The 14,709-nt window shown below is 50.3% G+C and overlaps 1 protein-coding gene across 3 annotated transcripts in view; it reads left to right on the forward strand.

Moving 5' to 3' along the window:
- espnla (espin like a) overlaps positions 1-14,709 on the forward strand; it is a 94,213-nt gene that overhangs the window by 45,228 nt on the left and 34,276 nt on the right. For all 3 annotated transcript variants that reach the window (XM_072474736.1, XM_072474735.1, XM_072474737.1), the window contains exons 4-5: positions 8,118-8,300; positions 10,313-10,444. In XM_072474736.1, the coding sequence (XP_072330837.1) occupies positions 8,118-8,300; positions 10,313-10,444 (315 nt within the window). The remainder of the gene's footprint in view (positions 1-8,117; positions 8,301-10,312; positions 10,445-14,709) is intronic.

The following is a 14,709-nucleotide window of genomic DNA, read 5'->3' on the forward strand; positions in this document are numbered from 1 at the left end:
GTTTGAGTGTTCCTTGTCCGCGACGGCCTGACAGTCACAGTCTCTAACTAGGGGAATTAGAGCACGCCAGAAATCTTCCACTGACTCACCAGGAAGTTAACTACGAGTGGAGATGGTGTGTCTGGCATAGAGCGTGTTAGTCTGCTGAGCGTAGTTTTCCTTCAGTAGCGCCATGGCGTCTTCATAGGTTGGCGCGTCCTGGATAAGTGGAAAGACGTTGGAGCTCAGCCGCGTGTAGAGGATCTGAATCGTCTGAGCTTCTGGAATTGGGTCTGGTGTAGACCTGATGTAAGCTTCGAAACAGGCTAGCCAATGTTGAAAGTCCTTTTTGGCGTTGTATGATTGCGGATCCAGCTGCAGGCGATCGGCTTGATGCGGAGGTCCATCTTCTGAAAACTTTAGTGTAATAAATTGATGCACGATCAATTACACAAAGACGAGAGTTGGATGCAATCGAGGCTTTATTACACTAAGACGTGTGGCCTCCAACAGCAGCTGGCAAAATGGCTGTTGTACGAGGAGCACACATATTTATACTCCGCCTACTGGGCGGAGCCATCAGGCAGGGAAATACCCCCGTACCTGTAGTACAGGGCCTTACCGTAAAGCACCAAATATATACATCAGTAGTGACTACCACAGTATGTGTGTGTATTTGAGGTGAATGTGTATGAAGTGAATTTGTGTGAGGCGAGTGTGTGTCTGAGTTGTGTGGGTGTATGAATTGAGAGAGTAGTGCGTGATTGTGTGTTTGCATGACATGAGTGTGTGGGTAAAGCATGTGCATGTGTGAGGTGTGTGATTGTTGTGTCTATGTGTATGAGCATTGTGTGAGGAGTGTATGAAATATGTGTGTGTGTGTGTGTCATGAGTGTCTGTGAGGAGTGTGTGTGAGATATGTGTTCATGTGAGGTGTGTTCAAGGTTTGTGTGTGAGGTTTCTGTATGGGGTAGTGTGTGAAGTATGTGTCTGTGAGGTGTGTGTGTGAAGTGCATGTGCGAGGTTGTGTGCGTGTGGAACAGAGGGCGTTTCCCGCCGGCGTCAACATGGCCCCAGGATCTCCAATTCTGGCCCCGACAGGGGGCCAGCACGGCACTGGAGTGACCCACGCCGCTCCAGCTGCTGATCCCGACGTCAACTGGGCACCGCGGGGTCCGCGCATGCTCAGTGCCACCAGCGCCAACGCGCACATGCGCAGTGGCTCCCTTCTCCGCGCCGGCCCCGATGCAACATGGCGTAGGGCTAAAGGGGCCGGCGCGGAAGAAAGGAAGCCCCCAGCCTGGGATGCCGGTCCGCCGATCGTTGAGCCTCGATCGTGGGCCAGGCCACAGCGGAGGCCCTCCCCGGGGTCGGACTCCCCCTCCTCCCCCACAGGTCGCCCCCGGACCTTTCCACGCCGAGCTCCCGCCGGGTAAGACCACACGTGGACGGCGCCGGCTGGACTCGGGTATTTTGTTATGAAAATCGGCAGCGGGGTGTCGCTGAAAGCGGCCCTCCACCGGCGCAGTGCCAACCACGCCGGCACCAATGGCGCCGATTCTCCTCTCTCCGGAGAATCGCGGCCCGGAGTCGGGGCGGCGTGGCGCGATTCGCGCCGGTCGCAGCAATTCTCCGGCCCGGCCCCGGGCTGAGAGTATCCCGCCCAGAATCCCTACAGTGCAGAAGGAAGTCATTTGGCCCATCGAGTCTGCACCGACCCTCTGAAAGACCGTCCCATCTATGCCCACTCTCCCGTTCCATCCCCATAACCCCACCGAACCTGCACAAATTCCGATACTAAGGGGCAATTTACAATGGCCAATCCACCTAACTTGCACATCTTTGGACTATGGGAGGAAACCAGAGCACCCGGAGGAAACCCACGCAGACAATGGGAAAATGTGCAAACTCAACGCAGTCACCTGAGGTTGTAATTGCACCTGGCACTGTGAGGCAGTAGTGCTAACCAGTGTGAGGTGGGTGTGTGTGATGTGTATGTTTGAGGTCTGTTTGTGAGGTGGTGTGTATGGGTGTGAGTTGTGTGTGTGAGATGTGTTTGGGTTGTGCGCATGTGTGTGTGTGTGAGGTGTGGGTGATGTGTGTATGAGATATGTGTGTGCGTGTGAGGTGTGAAGTATGGAGTGCCTGTTTGAGGTGTGTGTGTGTGACATGTTGAGGTGTGTGTGCGAATTGTGAGCTGTGTGTTTGTGTGTGAAGTGTGATGTGTATTAGTGAGTGAGGTATGTGAATGTGAGAGAGGTGTGAGTGTGAGTGATGAGGGAGGTGTGTGTGAGAGAGAGAATTGTGTGTGTGAGAGAGAGAATTGTGGGCAGGATTCTCTCAGTCGGGGCCGGTCCGGAGAATCCCCGTGACCGGCGAGAATCGCGCCACGCCGCTGAGTGGAGAATCGCGTCATTGGCGCCGGCGTGGTTGGTGCGGCGCCAGTTGGGGGCCGCGTCACCGATTCTCGGCCCGGGATGGGCCGAGTGGCCGTCGTGAAAAACCCGAATCCCGCCGGCGCCGTCCACACCTGTTCTCAGCCGGCGTGGGAGGGTCGGGAGGTGGCCTGTGGGGGGTGGAGGGGAGTCCGACCCCGGGGGGGGGGGGGGGGGGGGGAGGGGGGGGCCTCAGATGTGGCCTGGCCCACAAACGGGGCCCACCGATTGACGAGTCGGCCTCTCTGGCTGGGGGCCTCCTTTCTTCCGCGCCGGCCCCTATAGCCCTGCGCCATGTTGCGTCGGGGCCAGCGCGTTGAAGGGAGCCACTTCGCATGCACGCGTTGGCGCCGGTGCCACTGCGCATGCGCGGATCTCGCGGCACCCAGTACGCCAGGATCAGCAGCTGGAGCGGCGTGAAACGCTCCAGTGCCGTGCTAGCCCCCTATTGGGGCCAGAATTGCTGATCCTGAGGCCGTGTTGACGCCGTGGAAATACACGACAGCATTTCCAACGCCGTCAAAACTTAGCCTCAGGATCACAGAATCCCACTCGATGTGTGTGCGTGAGAGAAGTGTGTGTGTGTGTGTGAGAGAGAGAGAGGTGTGTGTATGTGTGAGACACCCTCAATTACGGCTCAGGAGAGGAGTTTGATAATACAAAGGCTTTAATAACCAGAAAATCAGACAGCTGCCGAGAAGTGTGCTCACTGCACGCTGCCTACTGAACGTAACCTTATATACAGAGTCCCCCAGGGTTCCAAACCCGGTCTTAAAGGGGCCTACGCATTAAAGGTATATATGTATACAGATATCATTCATCACATTCACCCCCTGTTTTTAAAAAACGCATAGTCCGTCGGGGGTGAAGTGGAATTACAAGTTCAGTCTTTTGGGTGGTCTGATTGCCCGTGTCGACCTTCTCAGCTCCGGCGGTGGTGCGGCGGATACGGTCGTACTCGGTGGTGGTATATCCAGGAGCACGGTTGTCTGAGCCTTTGCCCATGTTTGAGCAGGGGGGTATCCGGGGTGACTAAGGTGATTGGTGCTTGCGCCTGCTGGGGGGAGGGGGGCGCTATGGGGGGGGGGGGGCGCTGTCGGAGTTGACCGCCGGTGCGGGGAGGGGAGCCAGCGGGTGCCAGGTCTCGCAGGGAAACGGTGTCCTGCCTGCCGTCGGGGTGCTCGACGTAGGCGCATTGCGGGTTTGCGTGTAGTAGTTGGACCCTCTCGACCAGTGGATCTGTCTTATGGCTCCTCACGTGCCTCCGGAGTAGAACTGGTCCCGGAGCCATCAGCCAACGTGGAAGCGAGACCCCAGAGGTAGACTTACTGGGGAAGACGAACAAACGGTTGTGAGGGGTCTCGTTCGTGGCTGTACAGAGGAGCGACCTAATGGAGTGTAGGGCATCGGGTAGGACCTCCTGCAGGCAGGCGATTGGGAGACTTCTTGACCGTAGGGCTAGAAGAACAGCCTTCTAAACTGTTGCGTTCTCCCTCTCCACCTGCCTGTTTACCCGCGGGTTATAGCTGGTCGTTCTGCTCGAGGCGATGCCCTTGTTGAGCAGATAGTGATGCAGCTCATTGCTCATGAACGATGTACCCCGGTCGCTGTGGATATAAGCGGGGAAACCAAACAGGGTGAAGATGCTGTGCAGTGCCTTGATTACGGAGGCCGAGGTCATATCGGGACAGGGGACAGCGAAGGGGAAGCGGGAGAATTCATCGATGACAGTGGGGAAGTAGGTGTTGTGGTTGGTGGACAGGAGGCGCCCTTTGAAGGCCACGCTTAGTCGCTCAAAGGGCCCAGAGGCCTTTACCAGGCGGGCCTTGTCTGGTCGATAAAAGTGCGGTTTGCACTCCGCACAGATCTGGCAAGCCTTGGTAATGGCCTTGACCTCTTCGGTTGAGTAAGGTAGGTTGCGGGACTTGATGAAATGGGCAAGCCGGGTGACCCCCGGGTGGCAGAGGTCATCGTGGATGGCCCGCAGACGGTCTTTCTACGCGTTGGCGCACGTGCCGCAGGACAGGGCATCTGGGGCCTCATTGAGCTTCCCCGGACGATATGTAATATCGTACGTGTAGGTGGAGAGTTCGATCCGCCACCTCAGAATTTTATCATTCTTTATTTTGCCCCGTTGTGCGTTATCGAACATAAAGGCGACTGACCGTTGGTCGGTGACGAGGGCGAACCTCCTAACGGCTAGGTAGTGCCTCCAGTACCGCACGGCCTCCACTATGACTTGTGCCTCCTTCTCGAGCAGAGTGTCGAATTTCCGAGGCAGTGAGGGTTCGGGAGAAGAACACTACCGGTCTGCCCGCCTGGTTGAGGGTAGCAGCCAGGGCGACGTCTGATGCGTCGCTTTCTACCTGGAAGGGAATGGTTTCGTCCACCGTGTGCTCGCGGACTTGATGATATTGGCCTTGATACGACTGAAGGCCGACTGAGCCTCAGCCGTCAGGGGAAAAGCCGTGGTCTTAATGAGTGGATGGGCTTTGTCCGCAGATCTGGTGACCCACTGGGCATAATTGGAAAAGAGCCCCACGCACCGTTTGAGTGCCTTGAGGCTAAGGGGGAGGGGAAGTTCCTTAAGGGGGCGCATGCGGTCGGGGTCTGCGCCTAGGACCCCGTTTTCCACGACGTAGCCGAGGATGGCTAGCCGGGTTGTGTGGAACACGCATTTCTCTTTACTGTATGTCAGATTGAGGGCCCGGGCGGCCCGGGCGGCCTGGAGGAACTTCCTCAGGTTTTCGTCATGGTCGTGCTGGTCATGGCCGCAGATGGTGATGTTGTCCAAGTACGGGTATGTAGCCCCTAAGCCGTACTGGTCCACCATTTGATCCATTGCCCTTTGGAAAACTGAGACTCCGTTTGTGACACCGAAAGGGGCCCTAGGGAAGTGGAAGAGCCGACCGGCTGCTTCGAAGGCTGTAGAGGGGCGGTGCTCTGGGCGGATCGGGAGTTGATGATAGGCCGATTTTAGGTCGACCGTGGAGAATACTCGATACTGGGCGATTTGGTTCACCATTTCTGCTATGCGGGGAAGTGGGTATGCATCAAGTTGCGTTAAGCGGTTTATGGTCTGACTATAGTCCACCACCATACGTTGTTTTTCCCCGGAGTGGACAACCAGTACTTGTGCCCTCCAAGGGCTGTTGCTAGCCTCTATGACCCCTTCTTGTAGTAGCCACTGAACCTCTGACTTGATGAAAGTCATGTCTTGGGCACTGTACCGCCGACTCCTGGTGGCGACGGGCTTACAGTCGGGGGTGAGGTTCGCGAAGAGGGGGGGTGGTGCAACTTTGAGTGTCGCCAGGCTACATACCGTGAGCGGGGGCAGGTGTCCGCCGAACTTCAGGGTCAGGCTTCGGTGGCTGCACTGAAAGTCCAGACCGAGCATCAGGGGACGCAGAGGTGAGGGAGGACATAAAGTTTAAAACAGGCTTTTTTGGCGCCTTGGATAGCGAGGTTCGCGACACAATACCCCGTGATTTGGACCGAATGAGACCCAGATGCGAGTTTGGGAGGCGTGATAGGTGGACAGGGAGCAGCGTCTTACCGTGTCTGGAAGGATAAAACTCTCCATGCTCCCGGAGTCAAAAAGGCAGGGGGTGTCGCGGCCGTTGATTTGAACCTGCATCATTGAGTTTCGCAGGTGCTTCGGCCGAGATTGATCGAGCGTGATCACTCCTAGTTGCGGGCAGTCAGAGTCCTCGGTTGAATCGGACTCGCGAAATGGCTGCCGCCGTAGGTCGCACGTTTTGGGTTTTGAAGATGGCCGCCGCCAAGATGGCCGCCCTCATGACTTGCACGAGGCCGATGACGCATTGGAAGTAGGTGTGACTGGCCGCCGCGTGGCCTGTAGTCCCGGGAGTTCGATTTCTGGACCCGATGAGACTTTTGTTTCTGGACTTTGGGCCCAGCCAGGCAGACCTTCGTGAAGTGCCCCTTCTTTCCGCATTCGCCGCAGATAGCGGAGCGGGCCGGGCAGCGCTGGCGTGTGTGCTGGCCTTCCCCACAGAAATAGCATTTGGGGCCCCCGGTGTGAGCGGGTCGCCGCGCGGCACAGGCCTGAAGTGTGGCCGAGTCTGGAGGGGATCGAGAGGGGTTTGCAAGATCTGCGGAGTATGTGCGGAGATTATGGTGGTCTGCTTCCAGGGAAGAGGCGAGCGTTACCGTCCTTGGAGGTCCTTCGCTCCGTCTTCTAGCAGCCGCTGCCGGATGTACGTGGGTTAGATACCAGACACGAAAGCATCACGAATATGTAAGTTCATGTGGACTTCTGCCGTCACCTCTTTATGGTCGCAGTTCCTGGCGAGCACGGTAAGTCTCTCCAAGTATTCGTCTAGCATTTTCCTGGAGCGCTGGCGGCAGGTCGAGAGCAAATGTTTGGCGTGTACCTCGTTTATCAGCTTTACGAAGCGCTTCTGTAGGATTCCGACCACTGATTCGTACGTCGTAGCTTTCTCGATCACGGAGGATAGTCGGTGGCCCACCCGGGCATGTAGTAAGCTCAGCTTGCGAGGTCCGTCAACTTCAGTCTCTGAGGAATTCAGATAGGCCTCAAAACACCGGAGCCAGTATTTAAAAATTTCAGTGGCTTCCGGTGACCGAGCGTCCAAATTGAGCTTCTCCGTCTTTAGACCGCTGTCCATCATGATGTAGTCTGGTTACTAAATTGAGATACCCTCAATTACGACTCAGGAGAGGAGTTTGATAATACAAAGACTTTAATAACCAGAAAACCAGACAGCTGCCGAGAAGTGTGCTCACTGCACGCTGCCTACTGAACGTAACCTTTTATACAGCTTCCTGGGGGCGGAGCCAGAGGCGGAGTCCCCCAAGGTTCCAAACCCGGTCTTAAAGGGGCCTACGCATTAAAGGTACATATGTATACAGATATCATTCATCACAATGTGTGTGTGAGTGTTTGAGGAGTGAGGTGTGAGACAATTGTGTGTGAGTGTGAGAGAAGTGTGTGAGAGAGAGGTGTGTGTGTATGTGCGTGAGAGAGAGAGGTGTGCGTTATTCCTTAATAAAAGCAAATTGCTGCGGATGCTGGAGTCTGAAACCAAAAGAGAAAATGCTGAAAAATCTCAGCAGCATCTGTAGAGCTAACTTAAAGAGCTAACGTTTCGAGTCCAGATGACCCTTTGTCAAAGCAGATTCCAGCATCCGCAGTAATTTGCTTTTATCTAGTGTTTAACTCACTGCCACTTCTCTTCCAGGAATGCCTCCCCTGAAGAAATACTGCTCTTCTCTCCAACTTTGACAAAGGGTCATCTGGACTTGAAACGTTAGCGCTTTTCTCCTCGCTACAGATGCTGCCAGATCTGCTGAGACTTTCCAGCATTTTCTCTTTTGGTGTTTAATTCCTTTCAGTCCAACCCCCTGTTTTACTGACCGCACATGTACTAGTGTTAAACCAGTTCCCTCACACAGTCAGGGTCAGTAACCTCTCCTAGTTTACCCTGTCACACTCTCTTCCTGAAACTCTCTCCTCCTCCTCCTTTACTTCACTCCTTAAATCTGCCTCGCCCTTCTGATATCTCTTTACAACTCAGGTCAAACTTCATCTGATTAGACTCCTTTGAAACATTGGAATATTTTACTGTGTTAAAGGTGTGTGTCAGTACAGCTTTTAGCTCTTGCAATAGACCGTTCTGGTGCAATATTTGCTCTTTCCTTTTCCTATACGTGATGCAGAGGTCGTTCACAGACACAGACCTGTCTGCACCGGACAATGAGGGAGCAACTGCAATGCACTTTGCTGCCAGCAGAGGGCATGCTGAGACCTTGAACCAATTAATAAGGATGGGGGCAAGGATCCTTAAGGACCACTGGGGTGGAACCCCACTGCACGATGCTGCTGAGAATGGTGAGCTGGAGGTGAGTATTCAGTCAGATGGACGACCCTGTGCTATTTCAGAAACTGGAAATTGCCCCTCCACTCTCCAGCGTCGGGGCCTATGACCCATGACCCCGGAGCCACATCAGCTACTTAACATTTCAGCTCAGATGTCCAGTCTATTTCCGCTGAATGATATATCAACATAAGAAATTCCTTTTTAAAAAAAGTCAGGAACAATTAAGAGGCGTATTTCAATTGTGGCGACAAAATGACATTTTATAACTTCAAATTATTTTTTTTGTTGTTTTTATAAATTTAGAGTACCCAATTATATTTTTATTTTCCAATTAAGGGGCAATTCAGTGTGGCCAATCCACCTAACCAGCTGACAGGCTGACGTGACTCCAGGATGGTGTGTTCCCTCCCTGCTGCCAGGATCAAGGATATCATTGGATGGCTGCAGGGGATTCTGAAGTGGGGGGGCGAGGGTGAACAGTCAGAGGTCATGGTTCATATTGGTACCAACGACATTGGTAGAATGAGGGATGAGGTCCTGCAGCAAGACTTTAGGGAGCTAGGTAGCAGATTGAAAAGCAGGATCTGTGGATTACTACAGGTGCCACATGCTAGTGGGTATAGGAATAGGAGGATAGAGCAGATTAATGCGTGGCTGAAGAACACTCCAGAGGGAGGGCTTTAGTTTTCTGGATCACTGGGTCTGTTTCTGGGAAAGGTGGGACCTGTACAAGTAGGACAGGTTGCTCCTGAGGTGGGGGTTTAAACTAGTTGGTAGGGGGATGGGTTTCAGAGTTGAGGGGATGATGGGCAGGTGGGGGGATGATGCACTGCTAAATATGGAAGAAAAGCCAAATCAGTCTGGAAGGAAGAACAAAGAGAGACATGTTAAAGGCACAAGGAAATATGACAAGCTGGATGGCATTTATTTTAATTAAAGGAGTCTTACACCACTTTAGTGAGGGGTGAATAACCAGGTTTCATAGGTTTAAGGTAATGGGCAATTTTTGACCAAATTTTGATGTTCAGTAAATTAACATAGGCCGGAATTTTCCAACTGTTCACACCGGTGGGATCTTCCAGTCCCGCTGACGGCGCATCCTCAACGAAGTTTCCCGGCAGCGAGGGGTGCCTCCACTGCCGTGAAACATCCCTCCCATAGAGTTAATTTCTCAAGCAATTTAATGGTAAAAGAAAAGCTGTCCAGAATAATAATGTCGTTAAAATCTTTAATTTTAATTTCTGTAGCTAAGAGCTGTTAATATATGATTGCGTGGTGTAAAGGAATGGACGCTTGTCTTGTAAATGAGTTTAATTTTGAATAAATCCACAAACGCTTCAAAAAAACATTAAACTAGCAACTGGAGATTGAGGGTCCAAATCTGGTAAACAGGCAGTCTCTCAGTGCTGAGGTGAGGAGAAATTTCGGGAGGGATTCTCCGGTCTGGCAGTCGGGTTTTCCGGCATGGCGCGCCCCCGCCGACAGCGGGATTCTCCGTTCCCGCAGCCGGCCAATGAGGTTTTGCATTGTGGCCACCCCACGCCATCAGGAAGCCCGCGGGCGTGGGTGCGATGCCGGACGTCAGGGGATCCCGCTGACGGAGAATTCCGCTGTTCTTCTTTTTGAAATTCTCATTGAGTATGTTCTAGTCAGAGATCAATAGATTTTGGAGCACTGGCCGAATAAAGGGCTGTGGCAGGAAAGTGAAGTTGATGGTGAAGGTCAGCCATGAACTTATTCAGGTTCTTTCAATCTTATCCCTCTCCTATACGTTATGTAATGCGAGAGGAGGGAGATGCCTCTGTATCAGGGAGGTTGAGGCTGATCTACCGGTGGAGGGAGAGACGGATGTAACAGCAGAGAGTGATTATTATGAAAGTTTTGAGATCTCTGAGGGGAAGCTGGCTGCTCCGTCAGGAGAACATTAATCTTACGTCCGATGAGCCTACCAGTTCAGTCAAGAATAGAAACTGAAGAATAATGTCATGACCTTGCTTTATCCAACCCATTCCACTCCACTCTTCTGAATTTCAGTGTTGCGAGATTCTTGTCATGAATCATGTGGACCCCACCATTCGAGATGATGATGGGTATACCGCCGCAGAGCTGGCAGACTACAATGGGAACGTGGAGTGTGCCAATTACTTGAGGCATATTGAGAAAATGGTAAGGAGCATCCAGATGTTTGATCTAATGGCCGCATGTGTAGACTGTGTTTAAAATAGCCTCCAACATTGAAGGACCTGTATCTGCCCATTCTGGATTGAAGCTGTTGCTAAGGGTGTTGCAGTGACACAGGGCAGATGGGCACACTTTCAATTTTTAAGCCGAGTGTTCATAAATTAGCCTCAGTGCCCTTGAATTAACCAACCAGGATACTGTTCCTGTCCCTGATCTAATGACTCTGCTGGATATGGAGAGAGACTAAGAGTGCGATGGAGACAGTGCCTGTGACCATTTGGAATACTGAGATGTTCTATGCTGGCTACTCAATTAATCAGTGTTGGAGTGCATTTGCTTTGTGGTGCCACTGTTGCTTCATGGGATTGGATGAATGGAGCATGTACACTGTTCAAGAGTGTTGTCGTTTATTTTTTTTGAGAAACCCGTGAAACGCCACCACTATGCAATAACAACACCCGCATTTATATATCACCTTTTTTAAGTGGTAAAACATTTAGAACCACATAGCTGAAACAATATCAGAAAAATCTTGACACTGGTCCACATGAAGGGCGGTGTAGGAGCAACAAGAGCTGGGGATGGGGGGTGTACGTACACAAATCTTTGAAGATGGTAGGACATGTTGAGAAGGCTGTTAAGAAGGCACATGGCTTTAAGAAACGCAGAAGCTAAGAAGTTATGCTAAACCTGGTGAAACACTGGTTAGGCCTCAGTCCAAATATTGTGGCCACTTCTGAGCACCATATTTTAGACCGAATATCAAAGCCTTAGAGAGAGTTTTATTGTTAGAGCGGAAGGGAGGGAGGGAGTGGGTGATGTGCAATAGGCTGGGGTTGGAGGATCATAGGACTGGAGGAAAATGGTAGGAGAGAAGATAGTAATAATAATAATCTTTATTCATGTCACAAATAGGCTTATATTAACACTGCAATAAAGTTACTGTGAAAATCCCCTAGTCGCCACATTCCGGCGCCTGGTCGGGTACACTGAGGGAGAATTCAGAATGTCCAATTCACCTAACAAGCAAGTCTTTTGGAACTTAGTGGAAGGAAACCAGAGCGCCCAGAGGAAACCCACACGGACACGGGGAGAATGTGTAGACTCTACACAGACTGTGACCCACGCCAGGAATCAAACCCGGGTCCCAGGTCCTGTGAAGCAACAGTGCTAACCACTGTGCTACCGTGCCACCCCCTATGAGGGAAAGCAAATAGTGATCAAGGCGAAGACTTGGAATATTACTTCATGAATTATCAGTATCTGTGAGTTGTGGTTGTATGGGTAGATGCCAGTCTGGGAATCCAGATTGACTTTGCATGACAGAAGTACAATAGGCTGACATAATGCATGGTGCTCGAGGTCCTATTAAAGCAGGCACCAATGAATTAATAATGGAAGGAAGTGGATGAATTCTAACCATGACAAGCCACGAGAAAGGCAGCTATATTTCATGTTCCTCAGAGTTATAGATCAAGGGAATGCCGTGTTTAGTCAGCATTGTTCAGGGCTTCTACTCCATTTGCCCTGTATGTTCTCCTTGTTGATATTTTATTAATATCTCCTTTAGTAAATATGTTTCTTGTTGACTATTTAAATAGGAAGAACATCTTTAGTTTTGTTCACTGGCTATGTTGCCTTGTCTCAGCTCAGGGCTAAAGAACCCAGTGTTCCTCTGGGGTAGCGCTGGTTCCCATTCCTGATTACAGTGGGATGATAAACCAGGTGGGAACATATTCCCTGAGCTCCTTGCCCCCTGCCACCACTGTTGTATCACGTGATTGTAATACATTGTTACTCTTTTGCTTATTTCCAGAATAGTCTTTGAATTATATATTTCTATTGCATGCTGTCCTGCCATTGATAGAAGCAATGCAATTTTTCTAGCATCAGTTGCGGTAGTTGAATCAGTAGCTTCTAATTATATTTGAAACTTGTTTGAACAATTTCCAATTAGAGTTTAAATTACCAGTTGCCTTGAGGTGACCTGGAGCTTTTGCGTGGTCCATTAAGGTGGTTTTCTTCGAAGAATCCGTTTGCTGCGACGCTTCCCCAGTTGAATAGCTGCTACTGATTTCTTCTTTTTCTGATCTTCCTTAATCTATCTGGCTAGTTTTTTCGAAGCAAAATCCTGGTACCATGTAATATTACATGATTGTAATACGCCGTTACTCCTTTGCTTACTGCCAGAATGGTCTGATGATTGTAGTTCAGTAAAACTATCAGTCTTCAAATTAAGCAAATAATATCTATTGAATAATGAATATAAATATCTATGAGTTTATTCACTCTTTTACAACTATAACTGATGTTTAAGTAAATAAGAAGTATAAATAATATTTAACTACACGTGCCAACTAAGCTATATCTCTAACATTCTGCTTTCTAGTCACTCCTGATACGAAGAGGCTGGAATCTTCTCTGAGTGCAGTTTATATACATGAAAAATGAAATGAATGAAAATCGCTTGTTGTCACAAGTAGGCTTCAAATAAAGTTACTGTGAAAAGTCCCTAGTCGCCACATTCCGGCGCCTGTTCGGGGAGGCTGGTACAGGAATGGAACCGTGCTGCTGGCCTGCCTTGGTCTGCTTTAAAAGCCAGCTCTTTAGCCCTGTGCTAAACCAGCCCCTACCTAAACCACCCTGGATCTGGTGCTGCCATCTAGTGGGTTCATAGCACTATTACACAGTTGTTAACCCTTTACATATCAGCAGAAATACAGATCACTACAACCGCATCTGTAATTTCCCGTTACAAATGATGCTGCGTGTTAAGAATGTCTGACCAAATGTGGGTGACTACAGAGTACATAGGAACATGAGAGCATTCAGCCCTTCATGCAAGCTCCTCCATGCAGTTAGAGCATGGTGATCTGTATCTTAGCTCCGTCTCCCAGCATCAGTCCACGTCGCTTAATACCCTGCCTAATAAAAAACAACCAATCTCCATTTCATTATTTTCCATTGCTCCCCAGCTTGAACAGCTTCTTGGCAGAGAAAATTCTAAATTTCCACTACATTTTGAATGAAGAGATGTTGCCGATATCCCCCAGAAAAGCCTACACAGCACGGCAGCACAGTGGTTAACACTGTTGCTTCACAGCTCCAGGGTCCCAGGTTCGATTCCCAGCTTGGGTCACTGTCTGTGCGGAGTCTGCAGCACGTTCTCCATGTGTCTGCGTGGGTTTCCTCCGGGTGCTCTGGTTTCCTCCCACAAATCCCGAAAGACGTGCCGTTAGGTAATTTGGACATTCTGAATTCTCCCTCAGTGTACCCGAACAGGCGCCGGAGTGTGGCGACTGGGGGATATTCACAGTAACTTCATTGCAGTGTTAATGTAAGCCTACTTGTGACAATAAAGATTATTATTGTTATTACATCTAATTTTAAGGGTGTGTCGCCATTGTTCTGGACTCTGCCAGAGAAATAGTTTCTTCATCTAACCCGTTAAATCCATTAATCGTCTTAAACAATTCAATTTGATTAATCTTTAATCTTCTATATTCAACTGATGTAGAGGGTGCCATCTCCGCTACTCCACTACTGGGCCGATATCTGGGGTTTGAATATCTGTGTGTGTCTCTCTCCAGCTGGCACTGAAACTTCAGAGGCCAGGGGATGTCGCACTGGGACACTTCCACTGAAGAGAGCACTGATTCAAGCCTGCCGTTTATTCCTAACCGACAGCCTGAGACTTATATCACACAGATCTCCAGACCCCTACCAATACCCAGGTGATTCTCTCTCTTGCCGGTGGTGCAACACCCACCCGGTTCCTACTCCACTAGAGTAGCTTTCCCAAGAGAGAGAATAGGACACTGCTGTTTATTTCCTAACCAGCAGTCTGTCCTGAGTGAATCGCTCAAGATGACCCTCGATTCTTGAACCCGGAATTAAGGTGAGGAGTATTTTAACAATGACTTGGTCAGAGATCGCTGGTGAAAGATTGAAGAATTTAAACGACTCCAATTATCATCAAATCAAGGTTTATTGCAAAACCCAGGTCAAAATCATCAACAGAAGAAACACAATAAAATCTTATGCTCTAATACACACTAAGTCTATCCAAAAGTAATATAGCGGACACAACGAAAATTCTTATGATTACACAGTTTTTAGCAATATCACAAGGCACAAAACAAGTTCCCTTCCCCAAAGCCTCAACCACTATTAAAGTCAAGGGAGTTTCGCAAGCTGCTGCAGGGTACTTACGGTCACAGGCTGCAGAGGTCAAGTCAGGGGTGCAGAGG

The sequence above is a fragment of the Scyliorhinus torazame genome, chromosome 14, assembly GCF_047496885.1.
Source record: "Scyliorhinus torazame isolate Kashiwa2021f chromosome 14, sScyTor2.1, whole genome shotgun sequence".
NCBI classification, from domain to species: Eukaryota; Metazoa; Chordata; class Chondrichthyes; order Carcharhiniformes; family Scyliorhinidae; genus Scyliorhinus; species Scyliorhinus torazame.